General features: G+C 45.4%; 1 protein-coding gene across 3 annotated transcripts; it reads right to left on the minus strand.

The window, feature by feature from the left end:
• Window positions 1-386: 386 nt before the first annotated feature.
• Window positions 387-21,639, minus strand: SLC11A1 (solute carrier family 11 member 1). Of its 3 annotated transcripts, none has more exons than XM_028742173.2 (15): window positions 21,425-21,639; window positions 15,634-15,755; window positions 12,950-13,072; window positions 12,399-12,518; window positions 11,752-11,858; window positions 11,299-11,369; window positions 11,023-11,090; window positions 9,523-9,678; window positions 7,655-7,813; window positions 6,291-6,389; window positions 5,640-5,759; window positions 3,224-3,373; window positions 2,454-2,527; window positions 1,544-1,697; window positions 387-826 (listed from the first exon to the last, which is right to left on the minus strand). In XM_028742173.2, exons 1-15 carry the CDS (start codon window positions 21,441-21,443, stop codon window positions 746-748), a joined length of 1,623 nt encoding a protein of 540 aa, XP_028598006.2. In that variant the 5' UTR covers window positions 21,444-21,639; the 3' UTR covers window positions 387-745. The 3 variants fall into 3 exon arrangements, with proteins under 3 accessions (XP_028598006.2, XP_028598013.2, XP_077790400.1); XM_028742180.2 differs by lacking the exon at window positions 21,425-21,639 and adding an exon at window positions 17,900-18,339; XM_077934274.1 differs by lacking the exon at window positions 21,425-21,639 and adding an exon at window positions 16,555-16,995.
• Window positions 21,640-26,981: the final 5,342 nt, after the last annotated feature.

Here is a 26,981-nt window from a genome sequence, read left to right on the forward strand (position 1 = left end):
GTTGAATAGGCCACTGTGCAGGAGCAGCCGGCAAGTAGGGGCAGTGCCCAACTTCCTGGCAGTGTCCTTGCTGGGACACTTTCAGAGGAGGAACACTACTGAATGGACGTTGCCAGAAACTGCAGGGGGGAAGAATGCTGCTGTGCTCAGGTGTGGGCTGGACCAGATGGGCCACTGGCTGGATCCCGTTGGGCTCTTCTCATGTTCTTATGGCAATGCAGGAGTGGGGCAGTGAGGTTGGGGCAGCTGGTGCTTGCTGTCTCAGTAAGCAGCAGTGATGCCCTTGTTGGAGGTCAGTGCCACAGCACCTCCCTGCTCCCATCACTATATGTAGCTTGGAGTAGGGGGTAGCGTAGGAAGCCAACAAAAGAGTTTATTCGTTGGACTGTCTTCCCAAGAGAGTTTATTCCAGCTAAAATACAAACAGCCATCTTGTGCTGAATCTGGACATTGGCCTGTCAAGTCCAGGCCCACCTGCATGGGGGCGCTGACCACAGCTCTTTCACAGAGTCTGAAGATTCATTGCAGGATACTGGAGATGAACCCTGGAACCTTCTGCATGCAAAGCAGGTGCTCCACCGTGGATTGCCAGCTACCAGTGCTTAAGTTGATCTCTTGTCGGTGGACACCAGTGTCCTGGAGCCTCTGCCTTTCAGCAGATCCAGAGGGGCAGCTGCTTCCAGTCCAGGAAGGAGGAGGATGATGATTTAGCAGCCTCTGGCGTGTGTGAGAGAGGGATGGCCTATCACTGCAGCCCATAACCGAATCGAGTGTGGGGCCCACGGGCCAGGAAACGAGCTCCATGCGAGATGAGACATGTCCAAATCTAGAACGGAGAAAGAGCAAGACGAGGATCTAGCATCAAACTTGGGGTCTTCACAACCATACCCAAGAGCCTTCAGGTTTTCCTCCTACCTGCAATAACAGCCCGATCATTCTCCCCGATCTGCCTCAACTAGACCCCCCATGTTTTTTCATGACTCTGTTAAGTGATCCAGCAGTGGTTCCTCACTGTCCTTTGGGAGACACTCACTTCAGGGGCTGCCCCTTCACTATCCCGGGGCTAATGGTCTGTGCACCTCCATCAGGATGCTATGGCAGCTCTATGCTTTATAAATACCTTCCCAACCCTCATGTGGCTACACCATTGATGGTTATGGAAATAGCATTTTCTATGATATTCAGTGGATCGTCAGGGCTTGCAAAGCACCATGGGCAGGCAAAAATGGGTCACACAGTGTCACTATGATGTCAATTGACAGGCAGCCCCACCCACCCCATGCGTGGGGTGGGGGAGATAAGGATCTAGCCCAGACCTAGTTCTGCAGGTGTTCCTCATAACAAGCTTGCAATATAATCCTAGGGCTAGGATATGGGAAATGATGAATAACCTCTTTGGGGATTTTTCTTCAATTGTTTTCAGTTTCTTCCCCTTTAAAGCTAAGAATGAGGAGCAACCTTATCAGATCAATGATCTACTAGTCCTTGTATCATCAACCGTAATTTGGGAGGGGCCTCCAGCCCAGCCCAATGATCTTCATACCAGGTAGCAGACGAAGGCCACATATGCAGCTAGCGCCAGTGATATGGCGATGTAGTATGCCAGATGATTCAGGCCCATTATAGCTGTCACCACAAAGTACAGGTTGATTGCACAGATCAGTCCAGTGATGAGGATCATAATGATCTTGCTAATGCTAAGAAGACCAGAGAGGGAGAGGGAGTTAAAAAAGAAGAAGAATATTCAAGATCATGACTATAAAGATGGAACAATCCAGGTAGTCAATTCACAGATTTTTACATCCACATCTGCCCCAATCGTCTGGGGGCAGATGGTCCTGTTTAACGAACTAAACGAATATGAGGAGCGTTGCAGTCCTCCCTCTGCTTGTGTAGGTTATTATAGTATGTATGTATGTATGTATGTACAAACCACATTTCTCATATGAAAAGTTACGGGAGTTCATCGGAAAGTTACAGAGTAGGCCCTGAGTGAAGCAGCAGCAGTATGACTGTGCCAAAACATTTGCAGGCACAAATAAGAATGAAAGCCGGATTGTGTGACCACCCCAATAGCATCATGAGCACAAATCATCATCTATGCACAATGAAAAGGACACCTGGGAGGGTCCTGATGCCACTTTCCGGTACGTTTGCTCCTCACTTTCCTTACTGCAAAAACTATCTTTTGGGGGAAGCAGGTTTGTTGTGCAAGACCTTCTGGGCAATTATAACTGTCTGACCTGTGTTTGCCAGTATGACACTGAATCCCAACCAACATTAGTCTGGAAGTGCCCTGGGTGGCAGATGCAGCAAAATCAAGGCATGGATATTGTAGAGTGCATTGCATGTACCAAGAACGTTCCAAATCAAACATTGGCAATGGAAGTGGAAATGTCCTTCCTTAGGGAAATAACTCCTCACAAAACGAGCTTCTCTATGGAGCAACTTACATCCCATTGACGAAGTCCTGCATGAGAGGCTGCATGCTGGTGAAGGTGAGAACAGGGATGACAGCAAAAGGTAGCTGGAAACGGAAGGAGAAACGGGTGAGTGTGGAGGCATATTTTCAAAATGAATACTGTTGTCCGTTCTCCTTTCTTCGCCACTTATCTTTTCACCACTTATTTTCAGTCGAGGACCACAAAAATGTTTGCTGCCTGTTTGGTCATTCCTACTCCTTCCAACCCATGCCGGTCCTATAGTTTATTCATTTTATTCCATTAATATCCCAGCTTCTTCTCCAAGGTGGCGTACGTGGTTCTCTTCCTCCTCATTTAATCCCCACAGCGACCTTGTGAGGTAGGTTAGGCTGAGAGGCAGTGACAGGCCCCCAAATCACCCAATGAGTTTCATGGCTGAGTGGGGATTCGCACTCTGGCCTCCCAGGTCCTGGTCCAACATTCCAACCACCATACCATGCTGTAAAGACTAGCCCAGCCCTTGGAACCGGAAGGTATCTTGCCTTTCCCTGTGACACTTCTACATGCACAGGAGCTACTCAACAGGCCAGTATGAAATAATAGATTTCTAGAATGACAGAGATGGAGGGGGTTTCACAGGGCAGATTCCTGAGGCCCCTGCCTCACTGCCTAATGACAGTTTCAGTCCTAGTAAGGAAGAGAGGTATGGGCAATTGACATGGGGCTCCTCAGCCGGTCATGTCTCCTGCAACCCACTGCTTACAGAGGGCTGCAGTGTGTGTGTGTTTCGGACATCTCACCAGGATGCTCTGCAGCACATTGAGAACGTCATTCAGGCTCGTCAAATCTTCTATCCTCCTGAAAGCAGCAACGAAGACCGTGGGAAGGATAGCGAAGGCACGAGTGAAGACCACCCGGGCAAAGCGAGACCAGCGAAGCTTCAAGAAGCCCTGAGAGGGGAGGGGGGAAAGCAGCTCCTGGGTTTACAGAAGTCAACACACAATCACCCATTGAAACACATGCTATTCATCAAAGATCCTCTCCCCTCTGCTTGACACATTGGTCTTGAAAAAGGCTGCCATCTGGTGGCCAATATAAGTCACTAGAAAAAGGTGAAGAACTGAGGAAATAACAAGGGGGAAACGGCTCCAGGCTCTACATGCCTCTCTACTGGGGAAGACGACCTCCCTTTGAACAAACGTACCCCCTGAACAGTAACTGTAAAACTTGACATTACTAGTATACTGAATCATCCACACTCTGAAAGCATGGGCTAATATTTTTTAAGCAGGTGGCCCGGTGGCCCTCACTGCTATCTTTCTGAACTTCTAAGTTGAGGGAAGAAATGCATTTCCTCACTTCTGTCTGGTGCCCATAGTGCAACCACACATTTGTGCTGGACCAGAGCAGTTAAGTAGGAGAAATTAACTATCATGTGATAGATGAAGATGATGGTGGATGCGATGGGCAAGCCTCCATGTAAAAGAAGCAGCATGGCTCTAAATACCACTTCCTGGGGAACAAAGAGACCGTTGGCTTCGTGCCTTGCTTGTGGTGAGCTTCCTGGAGGCATCTGGTTTGCTATTGTGGATGCAGAAGTCTGGGCTAGTTGGACCTTAGGGGTGCTTCCAGTCCAGGCATTTAGTGTGGAATTTTCATGCTTTGTCCACTCATCCACACAACACTGTGATCCAATCATTATCATGCATTTTCCCTGTAGTTTCCCCATCTTTTCTCATATCACAGAAAGACACTTTTAAAAAAAGAGAGTAGCACAGTGTCTACAAGTGCCTTTAACATGACTCTTGCATATTATTATTATTTTTTAAAGGACAGGATTTTAAAATAGGCCATGATCTATCATTAACCATCATGCTGCAATGCTGCTGATTTTTTTTTAAAGGAACATTCTGTTTAAATAAATTGTTTTATGGTTGTGTATCACTATAACTTTTTCACTTAAAAATTATGGCATCTTGGCAAAAATTAGAAGACTAGTATTAAAAATTAAGGAGAATCATCCAATGGCATTCACTGGATCATTGTGAATGTGTGCTAAGCTTCAGATTCAAGTTCTGACCCACTGAGAGGAGGTATGTCACACCCACCGGTATGTACACAAAGAAAAAAGTGAAATACTCCTGCACTTCTGCTTGTGGTTTAGAATGTGAAACTGTAACTGGCTAGCTCTAGGACCCACCTGCCTCAAAACAGCCTCAGCCATCGGATCCAGGAGGCCTCTTCCTATGGGTAGACTTGCAGGTGGAGCAGCTTCCCGCTAGATGTCAGCACCACAACTGTAGAGTGCATGACCCACAACCTATTTACCACATGAGTGTGGGTTGTTTCACAATAAAAATGCAGCTATGCCTTCAGCCTGCTGTGGCTTGACTTACAGACTGCAGTTTTGCAATAAGGTCCTTCCCTGCCTTGCAAAAGAGGCACATTTTCTTAACCATCATACAGAAAGCCTTTTGGAAACATAGCGTTTCTGGCCTTTCATGAATAGTGGGACAGCAAAAAATGGATCAGTTACGGCTCAGAACTTTGCTGCTCAAGCAGAGGGTCTTGAGCCTGCACAACAATGGCTCCCCTGACAAGGCAGATGCAGGCAAACTGTAATGACAGGATGTGGTCAGTCGTGGTGAGGAAAAGTTACTCTGTACGTTCACAGAGAAGTCTTGTCTTTATCATTGCTTGTTACCTTCTTGGACTAAGCAGTGGCACTGCAGCCTAAGACTCATTTTGCTCTAAGCCCAGCAAGCAAGATCCTCACCCCAGCCCCCACATGCCAAATTTGACCGTTGAGCAAGGTTGCCCACCTGTCAATCAACTGGTGCTGCTATGACATCAGGTGATGACCATCAGGACTTCAGGTGCTTTTCAGTGCTGCCAATCAGCTGAGACTTTAAGCCACCCCACCCCACCCCCCAAACCAGGGAAGCAGCACTCACACTGCTTCCTGGAGCCCTGCATCCAAGTGAGCCAAATGTTGGCTGCAGGATTGCATCACATCCTTATCCTAATAACAACACGAATAATACTAACAATAACTACTGTTTTCCCTTTTTCAGCACACACCACAATAATATCGACAACCGCTTTTTTCCATTTGAGCAGCACGTAGCAGAGCCACACCTTTGAACTTGCCTGCAAGGTTCTATCAAAATCAGGATTAACCAGCCCCACAGAAGACAGCCCCACATAGTTTCTCACCTCCATCACAAACTGCCCGGCGTATGTCCCTGTCATGGTTGAACTTTGGCCTGCGGCAAGGATCCCAATGGCCCAAATGTAGAGAGCAATGGAGCCAAAGTAGCATCCCAGGATGAGTCCCTGGGCAGGAAAAGACACAGATAAATTGGGACGCAGGTAGTTAAGCCAGGGTGACCAGGTGACCTACATTACAGAGTACAGTTCTTTATTCGGAAGACCGTTCATTTTGTTTTGGGAAGGTGTTCTCTGTCTGAAGGGCTGCCCACTCCAAGTCCAGTCTAAAGTGCAGTAAAGAACCCTGAGATGGGAGAGCAGCAAAGGGAGCCTAGAAGCAGCCCATCCACACTGAGCAGCTGGACAGCAGACTGGGCACAGGTTATCCGGCCAGTCTTCCCCACTGCAGTGATATGTGTCATATTTCCATCTAAATTATAGGAATTATTTTTGCATTGGGAACTCCATATATTAAATAGCACATGCAAATCATTGGTTTGCCTTTTTGTTTTGGGATGGCGGTAAGTGGCTACCCTAAGCGAAGCACCGATACTCTTAAAAGCTAGACACCATCTTTTTCCTATATTTATGTGCAAGCTTATCTTTTTTTAACTTCTTTCAAGCTGGGGAAATGACATCATTCCGCCAAAAACTTACCCCCTGGAAGATGTCCACGGAGACAGTTTCATTGTTGTCAGGAAAGTTTGGGAAGAGGCTGCCATTGGCGAAAATGCTGGCATTGGCACAGATTTCATGCTGGAATCCATGGGCAGAATAAAATTAAGATAATTTTTTAAAGGACACCCATTGGGGCCTCAGAAAGGTCACATCCTTTGCACTAGAAGGTCAGGGCAAAATATTTCCACGCGCTGATGGCCCATAGAGACAAGTCTACAAGGAAGAATGCCTCAGAGCACAGCCACCAGGAATGGCTGCATGTACACCATAAGTTTAAAGCACATCTCTCCCCTGAAAGACTAATAATGGTTACGTGTACTGTTAATTTTAACTCTGCGGGGTAAATGACAGTTCCCAGGATTCTTTGGGAGGAATGTGCTTTAAATATATGGTGTGTATGCAGCCAAATATGCCTTAAACAGCTAAACACTTGGGTCCTGTCCCTCTTTATTCAAAGCTATTCCCCTCTTTCTTGAATGAATGCACTGCCCCAGAGCAGATGACAACTCAGAGACACAAACCGGGAGGTCTTTTAACTCTGGAAGAATAATCCCACCTGGTTCATAGCAGGAGTTTCCAAATCAAAAGTCCACAAGGGGAAAACACTAGGCCTATGCTGCATGTAATACAAAGTGTATATCCCTTAAAATAAAGGCACACATCAGTTTTAGTGACAGTATTCATTTTGTACTACGGTACTCACAGGCACTCACAAATGAGACTAGCTGGGCCACAAGGTGACTGCCTCAATTAGGAGAAGAGTGGCAGTCCAAATGGGGCATTCCTACCCTTTTACAGACCTCGTCTGTTTCCTCCCCCTTTGGTCGCCCTAAGAAGTTTCCAATGGGAAACTGATTAGTGCAGTTGCTTCCTAGCATTGACAGGGACTCCTACGTGCAAAGGAACAATCAAAAACTCCACTTAAGTTCCCAATTGTTCCTTTGCAGCTCAGTCTGTACCTGCCCCACACCTGACATTAGGCAGCTGTGGTTTTTGTGGAATAGCCTCTCAGGCCAAATTGGGACCTGTGCTAAGCCTTGTTCAGTCTGCAGCTCAGAGGTTTCCCACTGCTTCCCTAATTTATCACCATAGTAGTATCACTGCTAAGAAAGTGAGCTCCACCCTTGGAAGTTTGATGGAATGAGCAAAGGGGAAGAAGTTGGCCAATCCCTGACTGGCTAAAGAGAAACATCACTCTTCCTTTCCAACCACATGCCGTCTACTCATGGGTAATGTAGTGAAATAAGAACTCTGAAGTGATAGAGGAGGAACTATGGGACCTTAAGTCCCAACCACTCTCAAGTGAGTAGGGCGTGGGGGCAACGCAACACTATGTCACTCACCACATCATGGTTCTGTTTACGAAAGAAGGCCTCTCCAAACACAGACATAACGAAGAGGTTTATGAGGAAGGAAACGAAGAGAGCAATGGTCGACTCAACCAGAAAGTACATGTTGGCCTCCTTCACTGCCTTCTTGTCAGTGCGGTCAACGTCTCGGGTCTGTGGGGAAAGCAGACAGTGTCTCATAGCTCTATCACACGAGTACTCCTTAACCCCCCACTCCCAAAGGTACTGGAGCCAGGAAACATTGTGGCTGGGGCTGTTCTTGTGGCTGCATGGATGGTTTTTCCTAAATTCCTATCATATAACCTCAGGCTGTGAGCTCACCTTAATAAGAGAAATAAGGAGAACCCTCCCTTCACATGGCATTTATTTTCCCCTTTCCATTATTATGGGCTGGCTCAAAATTCTCTCATTGGGCAACATTCAAGACCTCCCTTCAGCGGAGGCAAGGTGCTTTCGAAACAACTGTTTGCTTGTTCTGGTTAAAAATATTGCCCGTTATTTATTACAACACAGAAGAAATGAAATAAACCATCCCTAAAGTATTATTTAAAAACAAACAAACCAAAACCTAATTAAGGTACTACATGTTCCAAGGAAAACACAGGATTCCAATCTCATGCTTAGAAACATAGCCTTCGTCAGACCATTGATCCCTCTGGCTCAGTACTGTCCACACTGACTGGCAGCAGCTCTACAGGATTTCTGGCAGGAGCTTTTCCCAACCTTATCTGGGAAGATGCTCTTCTGCAATAGCCCTTCCATAGTTAATAGGAGGGGCATTTGCAGGGGAGGATCAGCAGGTCTGTGCAGAATTCTTCCCCCCCTCTCCCTTTCTTTCTAATGCAAGATGTCGGTACAGTTCAGACTCTTCTCTCCTGTGCTTCCATGGCTGGGATAGATTAGTAGCTTTGGCCAGTGAGGCATGGCTTGCTTGCTCCAAGACGCAAATGTCTTTGCAGTTTTATTTGTTTGTGCTGCACTGCTTCAGCCAGGATCCACTTCTAAACTTCTGCCACCATGTTAGAAATAGTGTTTGCAACCACTTATAACGATGTCTTTTATGAAACAAATGGACTTCCTCATGCTCTATGTCTATGTGCTGTTTGCTGAGTCAGATCCTCTCAATCTGTGCTTTTGGTCTGTGCTGTGGAGTTACACTTTCTGTCAGCTACCCCACTCTCTTACCTAGTTCCACATATGTTAAGGGGGGGGGGGTTTAATCTTTTCTCCACCAACTGATTCTTCCTTGCAAATGTTCCTTTTCAGATAGTAATATTTAGCCTCCCCCCCCCCAGAAAAGCCCCAAATTACAAGTAAAATTAGATGAGGGGACAGCCTTAACAGCAGCAGCAGCAACAACAACAACATCATTGTTATTTATACCCCACCCATCTGGCTGGGTCGCCCCAGCCACTCTGTGTAGCTTTCAACACATATAAAAACATAATCAAACATCAAAAACTTCCCAATACAGAGCTGCTTTCAGATGCCTTCTAAAACTTATATAGTTCTTTATCTCCTTGACATCTGCTTAGAGGTCGTTCCACAGAGAGGGTGCCACTGGCAAGAAGGCCCTCTGCCTGGTTCCCTGTAACTTCACTTCTCGCAGTGAGGGAACCACCAGAAGGCCCTTCAAGGGAAGAATGGGTGACCAAGCGAAGGACTGGCCACTTTCCCTTCTCATTTGTCAATTCTTCCCTGCAAGGTCTCCCTTCCTCTGCATTTGTAATCATTGTTGTGAGTTTGGGAGTACATGTTTGTTGAGACTGAGCACATGCCTCCCCCATAAATGAATGAAAAGACAGGTCTGAAGACAGCCAAGAAACCTCCTTATCCAAGACTAGGAGTTTCCTACGACTGACCTTCACGAGGGAGGAGTGCAAGTAGATGTTATGGGGCATGATGATGGCTCCAACCAGTCCCACAGCCTGTAGAAGTTCGTTGTGTCCACAGCCCTTGCAAATGGGGAGAAACATCCCCTTCATCACCTTTCCCTGGTCTGGATGCACTACCACATACTGCAGAAGAGAAAAGGAAGGAAGGGTCAGGCCGTGCGCTCTGAAGGCAGTCTGCAAAGCTAAAACAGCAAGGTTGATGAGGCATAGGGCAAATCTGTCACTTTTGGTTTTTCTCTGTTTCCCAGCCTTGTTTATTTCACCACATTTCTGCACCAGATTGCAATTATTATTTTTAAAGTTCATCATGAAGATTTATCAGCATTTTAGTGTACACTTCTCCTAATTTTCATTTGTAATTTTGCACAATATACTTAATTTTGCAAGCAAAAATATATACCCAGTATATTTTTGTAGCTCATTTTCACTAATATATGCATTCTATATGCACATTTTCACCCATTGTTATAAGTAATTGTTTTGTTGCAGAATGGCACCGCAAAATTCAGAGAAGTGCGAATTTCCAGGGATCAGTGTACTGTATTTCAGATTGTGTATTATTTCTGGAAGTGTGAAAATCTCACCCTCTCATCCCTATTTGCAATGGGGTTAGGTTTCCTTTTACACTCCAGCCTCTAATTCTTGCATGTTTAAAATGGGAGTCACTCAAGGAACAGGAGGGGGCAGAGCCATGTAAAGGTTCCTGGGAAAATCCCTTTTGAATGCGGAGCAAAGTCCAGGTAAACATGCTCAGTTTTAACTTAGCTCCACTGTTTGAGTGCTACTTTGATATCGGAGTACACACAAAAATCTTTTCTAACACTTGTAGTTTGAGTGTACTATTAACTTAGGTATTCATTGCTACTCATTGTTGGTGTGTTCATTACCCTGGATTGATTTTTTTAAAAATTATTAAACAAATCCAGGGCTTTTTTCCAGCTGGAACTCTAAGGTAGACGCCATTGTGTTCATTTGCATTCTGGTAACTCTTTTTCTAGAAAAATAGCACTAGACAAATCCATAGAGCCTAACTATGTAAATGTTTGTGTAGCCATGACAGGTAATTGGAACCCCCACATTCAGAGACAACACTAGAGTACCTCAGAATACCAATTACTGTGGACAAATAATATTGGCTGCAGTGTGTGGGTGTGTTGCTGCCTTCATATTGTTCTTATGAGATTCCTGGAGGAATCCAGTTTTTCAAAACCACCAATTAGATCAGTCTTGAGATGTTTTGGACTACAACTCCCATTAGCCCCAGCCAATATAGCCTTGGTAGCTGGGACTGATGGGAAACTGCAGTTCAAAATATCTTGTGGGCAACAGTTTGGGGAGGGTTAGATGGACCCCTGAGGTGACCTGACAGTGCTTTTCTCAGATCTAAAGGGTCAGGGCCTGGCCATAATGGAGGAGAGTGGATGAAGGCATTGTTTGCAGTGGAGCCTGGGGGATGTGTGGGCTTACCTCGTAGCCAAATGTCAGTGCCATGATTGTGATGAGGAGACCAAAAAAGGCTTCCAGCTTTCTGAGACCTGGGAAGGAACAGAAGAGGCCAAAGCAAGCTCATTAGGGGAGGTGTTGGGATTCAAACCTGCTTCAGAAATCGTTAACTTTTAGCTTGAGTGCTCTTTGTCATGCAACAAGCACATTTCCTCAAAAAATCCCCTCGTAACCTTTGAAACACTTCACTAGCTGACTGAGTCACACATTCAACTATTTCCCCCTGTACAGGATACATACCATATTTATCTAAGAAGAGAAAGAAGAAAGTGTCCACAATGGTGATCAAGACTCCACCCCACAAAGGGATACTGCAAAGGAAAACCAGAAGTTAGCAACCTGATAGAGGGAGAGGGAACACTAAGCCCTCTTCCCCCTAAACATGGTTAGCTTCTTAGGGCACAATGACTACTCAACATCTTGATGCCACAAGCAATATCTCTGTCTGAAGGGAAGAGGAGACCTGTGCTTTTTTGGGGGGGGCAGGGCAGACTCTGGGTTACCAATTCATTTCTTATCTGATGGGCCTTCTCTAATTGTTAGTAGTTCTACAATGGGCAGAAATCTAATAGATGCACGTCTGTTAAAAGGTTCTGCTTAACCCAGCGCAATATGGTTGTGGTGCAAAAATGGTCAGCAACATCTTGGAAACCTGCCCACTCACACGTGGCCGCAGAAGAATGGGGAACTTACCGTCCAGCTGACAGAAGGTTGAAGGCAATGGCTGTGCCTATCACTTCTTGCATGTCAGAGCCAATGATGGCAATTTCTATCATGATCCAGAGCAGCACACGAGGAACCTGCACCAAACAGAATGGGAGTCTGTCAGATACAACATGGACAGGAGCTGGTACCCCCAAACTGCTCTATGGCCAGGTCTAAGCAGAAGCTCCCCATGCCTCTAACAATGATCGTAACTTCAGAAGCTTCACATGTGGCATGTACACCACTTGATATCGTACCACTTGTTCAACCCTTTTCAGTGCAGAAATGGGCATCTTTAAAATCACACAGCCCTCAATCAGAGCATGCCGTCAGATAGAGGTAAAGCTGATTCCATGTTCAGATTGAGAAATGACTGGGTTGCGTGGTTCAATTCCTAGCTGCCTAATTCATACTGGATATTTCATTCATTCATTCATTCATTCATTCATTCATTCATTCATTCATTCTTGACTTTGAGGTAATCAGAGAAATGGAGGAGATTTAGTTATGCCTCTAACCAGAGTCATATGGCAGACCAGAGTCCCTTCCACCAACTCACAGGAAAGGGGGATGCCGCAGCCAGTGTTTCGTACCTAATCATGCAGTTCACAGCCTGATTCTCCATTCATACTCACCTTGGGATAGTAGAAATGGCATATCTCTCCCAAATCTTTGCCTGTAACGACCCCGAGCCGGATGGCCAGTCTTTGGCAGAGCAAGCCCAGGATTGTGGACCAGAGCAGAACCCAGAGCAGCTGTGCAGGGAGCAAGGGCACATGGCGTCACTAGGTATTTGGGGGCTTCTGCAGCAATGCAGCAAGAGCACAAGCCCAACCTCAAAGCTTTTGCTTAGCCTCAGGCCTATAATTCAGTGGTGCATAATACTCAGATGCTAGTTGGCCATGCAGCATCGGGTGGATGGAATAGTGCCAACTCTACTAACCCCTGCTGAACCAAGGAGAGGACCATTGCAGATTGCAGCAGTGCAGGTCCTATCCCACCCCCACTCTTGTGTTGGGCTTGGCTGAGCGATGATGTTCCTAAAATGGGGTGGGAAAAGGCTGCAAACACTGAGAATTGTCCCAGTAGAACCCCAAGAAGACAAGGAGAGGGGTGTGTGAAGCCCAAGGGCCTTATATTGTCCAGGCACACCCTACAACAAATGCCTGTTCTCTCCTGTGCTCACCTGAAAGCCGGCAACGGCTCCACACTGCAGGTCTGATTCAATGTTTCCTGGGTCCAGGAAGGCAATGCTCATGAGGAAGCCAGGCCCGGTGAATGCCCAGAGCTTCCTAAAACTGAAACCATACTGGGGAGGAAAAGGTGTTGAAGAGTCAATGAAAAGGGACAGGAGAGAAGAGAGAGAGATTGGAGGTCATCTTAGCTCTACTACACTGATTCACACTTAGCTCTTCATTCTGTATCAGGTCTTTATTTAGGGGCAGCTGCTCTGAATGCCGCTATTTTTCACACAGTTTAGGAGAGCAAGTACCATAGACACCATTGCTTTCAACCAGCCAGAGCAGGGCAGGGCCACTGGTAGGACGGCACAAGGGGCACACATGGACCATGCTCTGAGCCAACATGAGCCCCGACCTCTGAGCTTGCTTTAAAAAAAAAAAAGTAAATTAATCAGACATTTATAGAGAAAGTTAGAAAGCAAAAGCTGGAGGTAAGATAAACAAATAATAATATATTCAAAGTAATTCTATCGCGCAAATATACAAAATCCACACAATTCTTTCTGAAAGTAACATTTTGGTACAAGCTGTACTCAGCATTCCTGTTTAGTTTTTATAAATATGGAAGCTCTGTTCTTCTCAGACAACCTGTGAAATGAGGCTGAATTAAGGTTAGGGAATTGAGTCTGCAATCTTGTAGCCTCTTTCCAAGTAAACCCCATTGAGGAGTAAACTTAATGGGACTTACTTTTGAGTGAAGATGCAAAGGATTGCATGGTAATGGCTGCAATCATATGCAGAATTGGGTGCCATAGTTCATCTGTGAAGATTGCACAATTGAGCTGTAAGGCTGCAATGCTACACACATTCCTGCTGAACAATCACTCTTAGGGGAGCTGGCTGATAATGTCACAGAAATTCTGTCTTGCTTAACCCTTGTATGTCACAGAAAACACATGATTGCATTGCAACTAAACACTTGTTGCAAAACCACTTCCTCAGTGTGAGAAAGGAACTGAAATGTCCTACTGTTCACCCCAGATAATGACTCCTCTTTCTATTCCTTCAGCAATTCATTCAATTCCAGTAGCCCTCTATCCTCTTCCCCCACCATGGAAGGAGAGTAGCCTTACAGCAGGGGAATAGCCATTTACCATGCTTTTAAAAAAATCATCATGGAAGATGCATTCTCCAGCACTGGAGTGGAAGAGTATACTGACTTCAGATGATGGGCAAAGCAAACTTCCACTATACTATATCCACATTATGCTGGGACTGGAGATACCTTGCCAGCTGAAAGTCCACTGTCTCCAATGTGTGCTCAGCCCAGAAGGAGGAAACCACATCACAGAAAATACAAAATGGCAGGAAAGCAATAGAGATGCTCACAGGATCCCTTGAAACTCTGCTGGTGCTGTCTGCATGGAACAGGCCAATGAACTCACAGGGACACCCACACTCCACATGAACACACTAGACCAGAGGCTTTCAACCATTTTGCGTCCATGGCTCCTTTGACCAGCTACATTTTTTCTGCAGCACCTCTGTGGGGCCCAGGTGCCCAGTTATGTCACCCCTTGCCTGCAGAGCTGGCAGGCTCTCACCCTTTTTTGAACACCCTCCCTTCTGGAGTGTTCCCTCAGCCTCCTCTTCTCTTCTTGGGAGTCCTCCAGGCAGTCGCCGCCGCCACCCCGGTCTCTGAGCTGCCCCCCCAGCCCCAAAGAGAGGAGTGTCTTCTCACACTGCCCCACAGGGGGCTGGGACTTGTGTGTCCATTCCCAACAGCAAGGGCTGGTGGACTGGCTGGCTGGGCTCCCTTGCCTGCCTGCCTGCCTGCCTGCCTGCCTGCTTGCTTGCTTGCTTACTCTGAGGCTGCCTCAGCTCCTGGCATCTAGCGCCCCCTGGCCAGCCCCAGAGGCACCATTTGCCTGCGGAGCTTGTAGCCAAGGCTGCTGCAACAAACAGCTGCACAAGCCTTTGGGAGGCAGAGATGCAAGAGGCCATTAGAGGAAGGGAGGGAAGGAAAGAGGGACAGAGGTCAGTGTTGCCTGCTGCACCCCTAACCATCATTCAAGGCACCCCAGGGTGCCACAGCACACTGGTTGAAAACCACTGCACCAGACCATTTTACACGGCATTGATATTTATTAAAAGGAGCCATCTATCACTCTCAGTGCCCCATAACGGGCCAACAGTCCGACCCCAAGAGAACGAGCCATGTGTTAACCATCTGACCAATGATTTACTCTACTCGTCAGGATGGATGAATCTCTCAATTTCAGCTTCCCTTAGCTCCTGATTTTTCCAGTCTTAAATTCAGCTGTCCACATTTCCCCAGAAATTTCCAGTGGGGGGAAGGCGCTGTTTTTTAAAATCTTCATGAAAATTCACCAGCACTTTAATGCGAATTTCACCTAATAAACACACATTTTGCCTGCAGTTTTGACTAATACACACATTTCTGCAAGCCATTTCCCCCATAGAATGCATTTGTGTATGTTATTTTCACTAATATATGCATTCTGTATATACGGTACTTCCGCCTAATATATGCATGTTTGTACACGTTGGCTGGAGAAATTAGAAGTGTGAATTTAAAAGGGGTGACTGTGTTTCGGTTTGCATGAAAATTGGGACATTTCTCATTAAAATACAAACAAAGTCAAATTCCTTCTCCAACCCCACTTACTCCAGCAACATCTGGAATGGCAATCTTTTCATCCAAGTAGGTTTGATCTCCAGTCTCCTGCTGATTATTCGGTACCAGTGAATTAGTGGCGCCATATCTTGGTTTCCTTCTGATTTCACCGTCTGTGAAGAGTCCATGGAAAAGAGAGGGAGCTTGTAGCAGGCATTAAAAGAAGGAGAGAATCTTAAAGAGAGACTGCTTAGTGACTGAAATGATACAGCATTATTATCATAATCAGTGAAAATAATACTTAGCATTTTGCAACACATTTGAAGTGCCTTGAGTAGTCCTCAAAAAAACTTTGCAAGGAAGGCAAGTATTATTTTTCTCACACTGCAAATGATGGGACTGAGATGGGAGCCCTATATTGTCCATGATGCTGCCGAAACCGCTCTGCACTCACCGTTACATCTAAGAGCACTTACCTAATGACGTAATATCATTACACTGCAAATTTCACTGACCCTGCCAGCAGCCACAGTCAGTGATTTGAAAGGGGGGTGGAGCCACTCGCAACAAGGTAACCATTAGAAGAGCCCTGGTGGATCAGACTCAAAGGACAATCCAATCCAGTAAGCTGATTCCCACAGGATCCAACCAGATTCCTCTGGGAAGCCCACAAGTAGGGTGCAAGACAATATCCCTCTCTGGCTGTTGTTCCCAGTGACTGGCATTCAGATGCATGCCGATTCTGATCCTGGAGGTAATATAGAAAGCTGCCATATGCTGAGTCGGACTTCTGACCCATCTAACTCAGTATTGTCCACACTGACTGCCAGTGTCTCTCCAGGCAGTAGATATTCCCAGTCCTACCTGGAGGTGCCAGGGATTTAACCTGGGATGTTCTGCATGCAAGGCAGATGCTCTACTACTGAGCTATGGTCCTTCTCAAGGGTCATAGGAACATGCAAGCCCACTCACCACGACAAGGTGATGATCAGTGTACTGGATAAAGCAAAAATCACCAGTGTTGAAGCAATGATTCTTCAACATCAACTTCATTGGACTGGTCATGTTGTGCAGATGCCTGATGATCGTCTTCCAAAGCAACTACTCTATTCCGAACTTAAAAATGGAAAGCGTAATGCTGGTGGTAAATAAAAGAGGTTTAAAGACTGTCTCAAGGAAAATCTTTAAAAATGTAGTATAAACACTGACAACTGGGAAACGCTGGCTTGCGAGTTCTCCAGCTGGGGAACTGCCTTAACCAAAGGTGTTATGGACTTTGAAGACACTTGAACTCAGAACACAAGGGAGAAATGTGTTAAGAGGAAGGCACACCTGGCAAATCCACACTGTGATCAACTCCCACCCGGGAACCAATATCCCCACTGTGGAAGGACGTGTGGGTCCAGAATTGGCCTCTACAGTTACTTATGGACTCATTGTTAAAACCGTGTTTATGGAAGACAATCTTACTCGGCTACGAGTGATCGCCAAAGAAGAAAAGAAGAAGAAGAAGAAGAAGAAGAAGAAGAAGAAGAAGAAGAAGAAGAAGAAGAAGAAGAAGAAGAAGGGTCCTTTCTCACTCATATAATGCCATCATGACTATATCCTCTTTGTCTAATTCCATCACAAGGCAGCACTGTCCCATCATTATATTATAACTCTTACCTACTCCTGAGATAACAGTGGTTTTGCCCTAAGGATATCTGACAAAGGTGAAAATTGAACAAGGGGATTCTGTCTAACGGTACAATTCCAGTCCAAATTCAATGGCGCTTACTCCCAGGTATGTTGAAGTTCAGATTACAACCCAAACCACTACACTGTACCAATGAGTTGCCACCATTGGGACTCAAGCTCGCAGCCCCGTTTGGCTCAGTGACTTGGCCTGCAGTCTTCTCATCCATGTTCTCAAGGGACAGGCCCATACAAGTGAACCATGCTCTTGGAGGAAAAAGCGACGCTACAGCGACTCTGTAGGAGCTGCTACCTGCATGAATGCCTGCAGTGCCTGTCGCAGCTATTATACAGCCAACAGCCTATCTCTTGGAGCTGTGCATTAAAAGAAACTTGAGACAGAAGCTCTCTGTCATTCTGGGACCACTGCTTTTATGAAGTTGTGTTTACTGATGCCAGTTCTGCTGAGAAGAGAGACATGCAGAATTACATTAAACAGAAACAGGAAATAATTCATAACTCACAGGTTCAGAGAAGCATACAATAGATTTGCAGGTGACGCTGTAACAATGCTGATGTTTCTAAAGTCAGTTCTACGCTAGAAAATACTTTGGCAAATGTCAATATCCTACCACAATCTTACCCATGCCGTCTATCTGTCCTGCATGTGCTTTCCAAGCTGAGCTCCTGCGCAGCCAGATGAGATGCTCTGCTTGCCGCTCAGATGCATATAAGCCCAAGTTCTGTTTTCTGATGAGACTGAACAATCTGGAGAAACCAGTCTAGTGAGTCCTCACTCCCTTTTTCACTGCTCCATGAGGCGAAATCTCATTTGCATATTCAGCTAGGGATACATACCAGCAGGTCTTACTGCCAGATCTAAGATGGAAAAAAACACCCCTACCCTGACACAGGGCTTGCACTTATCCTGACACTTAGGCTTAAACTCATCATCGGAGGCCAATCTTCGTGTGCCTTCTCCAGAAGAGGTCTGAAGGGCAGCACACAAGAGGGGGCCTTTTCTGCAATGGCTCCCTATTTGTGGAATGCTCTTCCCAGGGAGGCTTATTTGGCAACATCATTATATATTTTTAGGCACCAGGCAAAAACTTTCCTCTGTAACCAGTCCTTTGACCTTTAACTATCTGTGGCCTTTTAGAAGTGGGTGAGATGCTTTTGAATGTTTTTCTCTTTCCTCTTGGTTTTAATGGATCCATGTGAGATTTGTTGTCTCTTTGTTGGCTGTGCTTTGGGTTGCCCTGGGCAAGACTGACAAATTTAATGAATAAATGAATGAACAACAACAACAACAACAACAACAAAACTATTTTAAAATGAGTAGATTTCCAGTCATTCTTGCACCATTCCAGGAAACTCCTTAAAATTGCTGTCAAAATAAAGCAGCTGTCTGTATTCCTATGAATCTGCAACCTTCTGCATGCAAAGCAGATGCTCTGCCATTGAGCTATGGCTCTGCTAATTTCTTCAGGACAAAAAACAAAATGTATGGGCAAATGTTAAATGAGGGAATTTGAATGTTGCTTTTGCAGGTGTTGGTAGATTATGTATCATGGCAAAACAAACAAATCCCTGCGTGCATTTACTTATATATGGACTATGACGATGCCTGGAAATCTAAATTCCTCTCAGCATCAAAGGCTGCATGCACAGCATACATTTAAAGCACATTGCTTCTCCCTAAGAATCCTGGATACTGTAGCTTACCCATCACAGAGCTACTTTTCGCAGCACCCTCAACAAACTACAGTTCCCAGGATTCTTTGGGGAAGTCATGTGCTTTGAATGGGTTTTGAATGTATGGCGTGTATCAGAGGCTCCAACTTCCAAGGAAGAATGGGGGGGGGGGTGTTTTGAGGTCACATGGTGTGTGGCCGAGGAGCCAGTCCGAGGAGCTGGAGGCAGAGCTGAACGCAGAGGCAGTGTGGTTTCAATGACTGGCAGCTCCTTCTCTTCCTCCTCAGAGGCCAGGGGCTGCTTCCCGTCCATGGCAGAAGGAGGAGGAGAAGGAACTGGCCACTGAAGCCATGCCACATTCAGCTCTGTGCTTGGCGTCCTCCGTCCCTTTTGAACATTGCGGGGGCAACCCCCTCCCCCAAAATTATTGGGAGGCCCCAAAGGTCTTGTCCCCTAGAAGATGGCATCCCTGGTATGTACGCAGACTCAAAACTGCAGGAGGTACTAACCTTTTTCAAACTGTCCCTTTACTTTTACAATAAAAATAAAAGACTAACCGTCTGCTGCCCTTCCATGATGCCCCTCTTCCTCAGCTGACTGAGGCAGCTGCCTCACTCTGCCTAATGATAGGGCTGGCGCTGAATATTTGGTACATGGCATTCAGATACAAAAAAGCGCTAAGTGCAGAAAAATGGAGGGGCCACAGTCTTCCCCATTACTAACTAAACTATAGTAATTATTTCTAAATTTGCACTTATACAAATACCTTATTCATTTTTATTTATTTCGCAAAATTATTTTATTTCTTGATTGTAAAAAAACCCAAACAAACCTCAAAGAGGTTTACAAAAAGAATAAAAGAGAGAAATTATCATTAGAATAAAAGCCCAGTTAGAAACGACTATTTAAAACTTCCAAAAATAATTAAAATCCACAATAAGCTAAAAGGCAGATTAAAACACACATCAGCATTCTATGTGTCTGGCTAGGCTTTGCCTAAGCAAATTTTTAGCATGTGCCAGAGAGAGAACTGTGAAGGTGCCAGCCTGATATCAAAGGCAGGGAGTTCCCCAATTACAAACTGAAAGTCTTAAGCAAATTTGTTCTCCCCCCACCATCCCTTTCTTGACGAGGAATTTCCTGTCTTTTGTGTGATTCATCAGCATTTATTTAATTATAAACCACCCTTGATATAACCATACATTTTAGGGTGGTATCAACTTCAGTTTATAGGCTCTCATTCAGGCAGTGGTGCAGTAGCACATTTGCTGAAGTTCAGTAATAGCTCTCCAAAAACCATTACAGTTGTACCTCGGGTTAAGAACTTAATTCGTTCTGGAGGCCTGTTCTTAACCTGAAATGGTTCTTAACCTGAGGTACCACTTTAGCTAACGGGGCCTCCCACTGCCGCTGCGCTGCTGCTGCTGCACAATTTCTGTTCTCATCCTGAAGCAAAGTTCTTAAGCTGAGGTACTATTGCTGGGTTAGAGGAGTCTTTAACCTGAAGCATCTGTAACCTGAAGCATCTGTAACCTGAGGTACCACTGTATATAGTTTCCTCCTATTTTATCCCTTCACAGCCTATCCTGCTTCTTGCATGATTTACCAACCCGTTTTCCTCTCTTATGGTACTAACCATATAGTTTGCCCAGGCTTTGCATATGGCAGAGACAATTCAGCATCCTTTGACCAACTTAGACTTGATGTTACATCTTTAGCCCAAGCTATGCATGCTGACATTCTCTTTTTCCACACAACTATTAAAGGTGCAAGAGTCCTCTCTCCTCTTTTTCAACTGGCTACCCTTAGCACTCAACGTCTGCCCTCCACCAGTTCTGGATTCATAAATAATCCAGAAAAACATAGACATCAATCATGCCCTTACATGTGGATCACAACTCCACAGAGGGTGTCACAGACTTCAGATGAACCAGCTCAAAGCCTGCCATGAAGGATTAGGTTGCTGACACAAAGCAATGTGGTTAACATGTAGAAAAAGGCAAGATTTCCCCACACTGTCAAGTTCCTGGAATGTTTACACAATGCTATAGCAATCTCTGCTATTTACTGCACTGTATATAACAGTAATTGTATTCATTTACAGTTGTCACAGTTGTTTTTAGCAGAGCCCCTGTGATAGGCAGACACTAAAAGATACATATATTTCTTTGGCTGGAGATGCAGCGATGAGGAGAGTTGTGCTTCTTTTCCATTAAGCAGCCAGTTGGAGGCACAGGAAAAAAACAAAGTTGCAGGACTGCAGCACCAACAGTACTTAGCCATCTCATGGACAAACAATGTAAGCTACCATGGTAAGGAATATTTATATTTTCATATGTCCTTTTTGTTAAAGTCACATGGATTTGAAAAAAGGGGCAGTAAATCAGATGAGGACAGGCAGTGTCAAAAAAGATCCATGCTTAAAAAAAAATGTTATCATCACAACAGAGGGAAGAAGTAGAATAAAACTTACCTGGTTCCTGTGATCCCATTGAGAATTTCTTTCTTTCTTTCTTTCTTTCTTTCTTTCTTTCTTTCTTTCTTTCTTTCTTTCTTTCTTCAGAACTGATGCAAAACTGGGTATCCACAGATCATGGGCACCAAATTAAAGCAGTCTAAAGAACACAGAGTGATCAGAGCAGGGCAATTCTTGAGAGTGAGCTCAGTTTAGTCAGTCCGGGATTTTCATAAGGAAGCAAAAGAAGGAAGTCCTCCCCTGACCGTAAAAAGTAATAATGGCAATACAAATCTCTGCCCCTTTCTCCTATCTACCCATGTACAACCCTGGGTATCTTTGCCTATCCAAGGAAGAAGGTATGTTAGATACACTGCTTGCTGGTTTTAGTACCACAAAGAAACCTTTCTGGAAAATGTAGTGGACGTGGGGAGGGAAGGTTGACACACAATGTCAGAGTTTAGGGCTTATCCACACTTACTTTTTGCTCCACTCTTTCCAGGCAGAGTTCCACATTTTAACACTTTGTATCAGCAAAAGCGTGGTTTCTTACATGTTTGTGTATCGGGCTGCTTTTAAAAGGACCAGCTGAAAATGTGGTCATCCTAAAGCAAGTGCATCCTATAATCGTGGATAATCTGATAAATTTGAGAAACCAAGTAACCTGAAGATGGTTCATTAATTTTTAGAGCCAGTTTGTGCTGCCCTTGATTAAATCTGAAAGTATGCAAACACCCACACTCCTCTTTCTTTTTCTTTCTCTCTCTCTCTCTCTTTCTGCCACACACACACACACACACACACACACACAGCACTTTTGCAACTGGGATTCTAATAGCTGCATGACATCATCAAGAGCTCCATCAAGTGCAGCTTTCATAGTTATCCAGCTAAATATACTATTAGATCACAGCATTTATCCTCAGTTTATGCTGGCTCTCTTGTTTCCCATCGAAGTTCTAACAACCTGTCAGGGGACTGCCATTGGAACAAGGGAGGGAGGCAGGGGGATACAGAGAGCCTCCCTGAGGAACAGCTCCTTGTCCAGCAGTGGGGAAAGCCACACCTCCAGTGGAGCAGAGGGGGGAGGGGACAGCCAAGCGAGGGGAGGGCTCGAAGATGCTACGGAGAGCCCAAGCGCCTCACCTAGCCCGGCTGGCCAGGAGGCAGACACGCCGTTTCTGTCACCCAGCTTGCGCAGAGGGGTGAAACGTAAGGAGGGGAGGCGGAAATTTGGGGTGTCTAAGTTCTTATGTTGGGGGAGAAACCAGAAGGGGCCACTCCCGGAATCTGCAAGTGACTAAGACGGACATGAACTTTATGGTTCTGCACTGTAAATAGTTTGCACCAATAAAACCTGTTAAAGACAGGTCAGAAGAAGAAGAAGAAGAAGAAGAAGAAGAAGAAGAAGAAGAAGAAGAAGAAGAAGAAGAGGAGTTTGGATTTGATGTCCCGCTTTATCACTACCTGAAGGCGTCTCAAAGCGGCTAACATTCTCCTTTCCCTTCCTCCCCCACAACAAACACTCTGTGAGGTGAGTGAGGCTGAGAGACTTCAGAGAAGCGTGACTAGCCCAAGGTCACCCAGCAGCTGCATGTGGAGGAGTGGAGACGCGAACCCGGTTCACCAGATTACGAGTCTACCACTCTTAACCACTACACCACACTGTCCTGCCTGGTTACTCACGAGCAAGCACCAGCAGCACCTGACACAACCCTATTTGAATTGCTCCTCCATACACCCCACAGTCCAATACAAACAAGAGCTGTGAGCTTTATAACCTGACCTGGTTGTGGTATATTGAATAGTTTCAAGGACACCTTGCTATAAATATTTAGCAACTTGCAAAGTCCCCCTGGAAACCTGCATTTCCTGATAACACAAAGCAGCCTACCTCCTGTGCTGTGCTAGCATGTCTGAAACCACCCAGTCACACAACACAGAACCAAGCATCACCTTCTGTTGCCTACTCTACACTCCAATGGCAAGAAACTGAGGCCAGGATTGTAAAACCAAAGATGCGCCAATGATCCTTTTTTTTAGTTAGTGTATTTGGAAGATTATACATTTGGTAGTTTGTCACACATACATATTGTTGCAGGCCACCCCAACCTCTGAGTGATGCGAGATTCCAGGGTCTGGATTTCTTGAAATGAGGGACAGTGGAGACTTTGGTGTCTTTATGATATATGATTTATTTACACATATATAAAATCTGAGCCCACGATGGGGGGCTCACAGCACTAACACCCCTAGAGGGTCTTGCTTCTCTCATAGCCAGCGCCTTGGATTCTAGCAGAAATCAAGCATGACTCTGGCTTCTGTCTGCTTCTAGCCCAGCTCACGCACTTTCAACTCTGGCTATTGTTGTTTGCACTACCAGCCAAAGGAGCAGAGGTGGATTTAGGGCAGCACGACCTAGCTCAGTTGGTTAGAACATGGTGCTCCTAATGCCAAGGTTTCAGGTTTGATCCCTATATGGGACAGCAGCCTATTTCTGTGTTGCAGGGGGTTGAGAAATGTCATAAAGCAGAGAATGTGTAAGATGGGGATAACGACCCTGTGGCCTTCCAGAGGTCACTGAACGTCAGCTACCATCACCCCTGCCCTTTAGTCACACTGGCTGGGGGCTGATGGGAATTGTAGTTCTACAACATCAGCAAGGTCACAGTGCTTTCCCACACTAGCGTAGGAAGTGAGATCTCCTGCCCACCCCCTGTGGCCTATGCTCCAGTGTTGAAACAGTGAACAGCTTCTGCATTCTGAAACAAAATTCTTATTCAGGTTCTTGTCATCCTTATTTAGCTACTTTACTTCCCACTGTGCAATGAATAAACTCCAAGATTCTGCACGATCTTTTGAGGAAGTGTGTGTGTGTGGGAGGGGGAAGACTCTGTTGGTTTCATCCATCCCTTTGCGCTACTTGCTTTGTCATCATTTTTCTCTAGGTTTGAACTATGCCTTGTAACTGTCATCAACTGGCTGAATGCACAGGAATAGTGGAAGGCACCATCTGGGGAACCCCCAAGGGAAGAAGGCTCAGAGCGGTGGTGGGACGACGATGAAGGAGAAGAGGGAGAAGACTGGGAAGAGAAGGTGTTGGAAGCTGAAGAGGCAACAGGATTTAGTGAGAAGGGAGAGTCTGGGGCAGAGAGAAGTACAAAGTCAGAAATGGAAGCAGGAGAGGAGGAAGGCCAAGAGGCAGAGATGAGTCAGGCTGGTGAAGAAGCCAGGGTGTCTCCCCCTCCTGCTGCAAAAAGCTCCCCATCCCCCAAGTCTCCCAGAACCAGGAGAGGCATGAAGTGGGAGGAGCAAAGGCAGGCATGCTGGTGTAGTCTCAGATTGCTCCGATTGGGAAAATCCCTGGAAAGGAGGGGATTTAGGCAGCTGTGGGAAGGCTGTGGGAGATTTTTGTCTCTGCCACTGCCTTATAGGGGCAAGACCTACAGAAAAAGTGTTGTGTGCTCATCTATCATTAGTCCTAGCATTCCTGTGCAAATTCTGTTTTTATAATAAAGATTTAACTTCACCTGCTCCATTGAGCTGTCCTGAACCTTCCAACTTTCAGCTTCATGTCCATGAGTTATAGCTTTATGAGACAGGGAGAAAAAAATCTTTATCCTCTTTCCCCGTGACTCACAAATTGTGCTAACTTTTATCATGTCACCTCTTACTTGTCTATTCTCTAAATTAAAAAGCCCCAAATGCTGCAACTTCTCCTCGCATGGGAGTTGTGCCATCTGCTGGAAAATTTTGGCTGCCGTCATTTGGCTTTCACATTTTTGCAAACCAGTCTTGCAGAGGGGCCCCCTCTTGTTGTAGTCCTCTTTCCCACAGAGGCGTGAGGGTAACACAATGACACAAATAGAAACGCACATGAAAATGGAACATGAATGTTCAGTAATGTAACCGGCCTTAGTGAATGAAGTTATCCTATTATTTTGATCTTTGTGTGATCATTGCTTGCATTTTGCATTCTATGGGTTTTGTAAACCACTCGGAAAGCTTGGTTGGAAGGTAAATCTGACAACATAGAATAGTGCTTTGTTTGCAAAAGAGGAATTATTTTGTTACATGGAAGATGGAGCAAGCATTTCTTCTGCTCCAGAGGCTACAACCCAAACCAATGGCTTCAAGTTACAAGAAAGGAGATTCCAACTGAACAAGAGGAAGAACTTTCTGACAGTAAGAACTGTTCAATAGAGTGGAATGCAGTCTCTCAGAAGGCAGTGGACTTTTCTTCCTTGAAAGTTTCTAAGCAGAGGTTGAATGGCCATCTGTCAAGTGTAATTAGTTGAGATTACAGTGGTACCTCGGGTTAAGTACTTAATTCGTTCCGGAGGTCCGTACTTAACCTGAAACTGTTCTTAACCTGAAGCACCACTTTAGCTAATGGGGCCTCCCGCTTGCGTGCAATCTCTGTTCTCATCCTGAAGCAAAGTTCTTAACCCAAGGTAATATTTCTGGGTTAGCGGAGTCTGTAACCTGAAGCGTATGTAACCTGAAGCATATGTAACCCGAGGTACCACTGTATTGGATTGCAGGGGATTGGACTAGATGACCCTCAGGTTCCCTACCAATTCTACAATTCTACGATTCCAGGATCCTGCTCCTGTAACTTTCCAAGCAGCTTGATTTGTGGACGTTTGGAGCTGTTGGCATTTACCTCTGCACAATGAAAAGTTTTACCTGATTTATTTTTGCCCATAAAGCTGTTCACAGAAAAGACAGAGAGTTCACCAAGGAAGCGCTTTCCTCCCTGGCCAGCTGATAACATTTGTAGGTAGAATAAGTCATGTGATTTCCAAGCTGAAGAACTGAGGGATTTTATGGTGTTTGTGTGGTAGAGGAATTATCCAGATTTCGCCACACTTTGAGACACACAACTGCATTAGTCATCCATGAACAAACCTCGTATTCCTGGCACTCATGTGTGCTCACTTCAATAGGAACAGTCGCTTCTTTGTTTGAAAGCAAACTTTCCCTGCCATGGCGCTACTCTCCATTAAGGCACCAGGCCAAATTGAAAGCAAGCAGCCCCCATAATTAAATCATTATATCTGTACTTGTGTTTTTCCTGTTTGTGGAGAGAGAGAGAGATCCCTGTATGCAGATATAAGTGGGGAAACATTTACCTATTGAATTTCTGCTTGTCTCACGGGTGTTAAAAGGCCCAGGCAAACCTTAAAATGCTAGTAATGATTGAGAGGATGGTTAAAGAAGGGAGGATGAAATAGACATTGGGCTAGGAAAATGGTGGGTTGAGGAGCTGGAGGAAAAAGAGGTTGAGTGGAGAATGTGAGATGTGCCCCAAAGGTTGCATAGTTCCCAGTGACAGTGGGACTGAAAGGCTGTGTGCAATAGGCTGGGAAGAAGTGGATTAGCAAGGGATCTTTTGAAGTCTGTGGACTATGGGGCAGAAAGCCAAAAGAAATTATTACCAACTGTAGGTCCTAAAATAGGGTTGCCATATTTCAAGCAGTGAAAATCCAGACAGAAAAGTTGTTGAGCTTTAAAATTGCAATAAAAATTGCAGTTTTTGAGCTATAGTCGCTTCTACATTGGAAGTCGAACA

Source organism: Podarcis muralis, chromosome 1 (genome assembly GCF_964188315.1).
Source record: "Podarcis muralis chromosome 1, rPodMur119.hap1.1, whole genome shotgun sequence".
NCBI classification, from domain to species: Eukaryota; Metazoa; Chordata; class Lepidosauria; order Squamata; family Lacertidae; genus Podarcis; species Podarcis muralis.

Excerpts from the sequence above, each read along its gene's own strand:
- SLC11A1 (XM_028742173.2), bottom strand. Across the intron at positions 11,370-11,751 it reads AACCTTCTGTCAGCTGGACG|TATCCCTTTGTGGGGTGGAG; the intron begins GTAAGTTCCCCA and ends TTTCCTTTGCAG. Across the intron at positions 827-1,543 it reads TGGCCTTCGTCTGCTACCTG|ATTTGGACATGTCTCATCTC; the intron begins GTATGAAGATCA and ends TCTCCGTTCTAG.